Here is a 2,196-nt window from a genome sequence, read left to right as displayed (position 1 = left end):
TATTTCTTGATAAAAGGTTAACTAAAACATTTTGTATTTACGTGCATGAATCGTTTTATTAAAACTTCAAGTGTCATTGAGAACCGAATAGACAAATGGTTGTACTTTTCAACAAGTTCTTTATTTAAGCAAACAATGTATTGTATTGATGAGATGAAAACTATAAAATGAAACAAGAGATTACGTATCTATGTATGTAACAATTAATATATGAGACAAGACGCACGTTCGCCTTCAGGTGTTTAGGTTACAAGCATCTCACGCGTAGACTTATTTGTGTAGTCACTATTTTAGGGTTCAACTCTACAAAACTCCATACCAGTCTATATATAAATTAAACTGCTTGCCCATCAAACAATTAACCTAATCAATACTATACAAATGTTGGGTTCATCCTCTTCCTCTCATCAACACAAAAATAATAAGGATCTAGATTCGCCGCAGCCACCACCACCGCGGTCCATCGCCATGCGACAACTCCTCACCGCCGCCCAACTAATCTCCCAGTCTGATCTCTCCGCCGCGGACCGCCTCATCTCCATCCTCTCCTCCAACTCATCCGCTTACGGCGATTCATCCGAAAGATTAGTCCACTCTTTTACTAAAGCTCTCTCCCTTCGCCTCCACTACCACCACAAACTCTTCCTCAATATCAATCCACTAAAGAGTTTCATGAAGCCTCCAAGTTATAATATAAATATTTACAATGATCAATATGATTCAGTTCTCCAATCATCCTATTTGTCACTAAACAAAATAACTCCTTTCATTAGATTCGGTCAGTTCACTGCTAATCAAGCCATCTTAGAAGTCATTGATCATCAACAAAACATTCACATAATTGATTTCGATATCATGCTTGGTGTTCAATGGCCACCCTTAATGCAAGCCATTTCCAACCACCATCCTCCCCCAACTCTCCGAATAACCGCCATCGGTACAAACTTAAATACCCTCCGGCGAACCGGTGATCGTCTCTCTAAATTCGCACGTTCACTCGGACTCAAGTTCAGTTTCTACCCACTCCTACTCCCAAACACAAACAATGAAACCCTAACCGTTGACCATCTTATCAACCACCTATCTGATGTCCTACTCCTGCCTAACGAAACCCTAGCCGTCAATTGTGACTTTTACCTCCACCGTCATTTGAACAACCGTGACAAGCTTTGTTTATTGCTTAGAAAAATCAAATCTATGAAGCCTAGGGTTGTTACATTATCCGAACAAGAAGCATACCACAACAACCCTATATTTTTGTCAAGGTTTATGGAAGCTATGAAGTATTACACTGCAGTGTTTGAGTCTCTAGAAGCAACACTGCCGCCGAACAGCCGGGAGAGGATTGAGGTGGAGCAAGTATGGTTCGGGAAAGTGATCGCCGACATAGTGGCGGAGGAGGGAGATTGCCGGAAAGAGAGACATGAAAGATTCAGATCATGGGAAGTGATGATGGTAAGTGCTGGTTTTCGTAAAGTTCCACTCAGTGGTTATGCTCTTTCACAGGCAAGATTGCTGTTGAGGCTTCATTATCCATGTGAAGGTTATAATCTTGAGGTTATTGATGATTCTTTCTTCTTAGGTTGGGGGAATCAGTCTCTTTTCTCTGTTTCATCTTGGCGTTAATTGATTAAGGGTTGTTAGAATTCATATGATTAATAAGGATTTAGGAGAGAGCTCCAAGAACTCCATAACACATTTGTACACGGTGTATAAAAAGTTATTGAGGTAGTGTAGTGGGACGCAGAAACATTGGTTGTTACATTATTGTCTATTCAATACTTGTGGCCTATTGTTAGGGTGATGACAAGGTATGACCCGGAACGGATAATCCGACCCGGTCACCATCTATTATTTTATTATAAATCTATAGTTACACATGTTTATTCTAGAATCTTCTATTCTACATGGATAAACCACGTAACAGAATCCCCAATCTTTTGGGAAAATCATGCAAATCCCTAACTTATCGGAGTCCATCCTAAGTCAGAGGAAACCCTAGTGGTAAACTATAAATAGAGGTAAACATCAAAGGTATGCAACTTCTGCTCTCGTTTTACTCTCTCTCTCTCTCTCTCTCTCTCTCTCTCTACACATATTTTCTTACTCCTAAACCGAAACTTATTCTCACGTCGGAGGGTGGTTACAGGAATAACCTCATTCCTGTAACGAGTCCTAACGGTGTTCTGTTTTGCG

The 2,196-nt window shown here is 40.3% G+C and overlaps 1 protein-coding gene across 1 annotated transcript; it reads left to right on the top strand.

The window, feature by feature from the left end:
- The first annotated feature begins 381 nt into the window (after positions 1 to 381).
- LOC110944112 (scarecrow-like protein 18) lies at positions 382 to 1,642 on the top strand. The gene has a single exon (XM_022185825.1). It carries the CDS (start codon positions 382 to 384, stop codon positions 1,624 to 1,626), a length of 1,245 nt encoding a protein of 414 aa, XP_022041517.1. The 3' UTR covers positions 1,627 to 1,642.
- Positions 1,643 to 2,196: the final 554 nt, after the last annotated feature.

Source organism: Helianthus annuus, chromosome 5 (genome assembly GCF_002127325.2).
Source record: "Helianthus annuus cultivar XRQ/B chromosome 5, HanXRQr2.0-SUNRISE, whole genome shotgun sequence".
In the NCBI taxonomy this organism is placed as follows: domain Eukaryota; kingdom Viridiplantae; phylum Streptophyta; class Magnoliopsida; order Asterales; family Asteraceae; genus Helianthus; species Helianthus annuus.
Note: the sequence above shows the minus strand (reverse complement) of the source record. Positions and strands in the feature narration are given on the sequence as shown.

Excerpts from the sequence above, each read along its gene's own strand:
- LOC110944112 (XM_022185825.1), top strand. The coding sequence starts at position 382 with ATGTTGGGTTCATCCTCTTCCTCTCATCAACACAAAAATAATAAGGAT.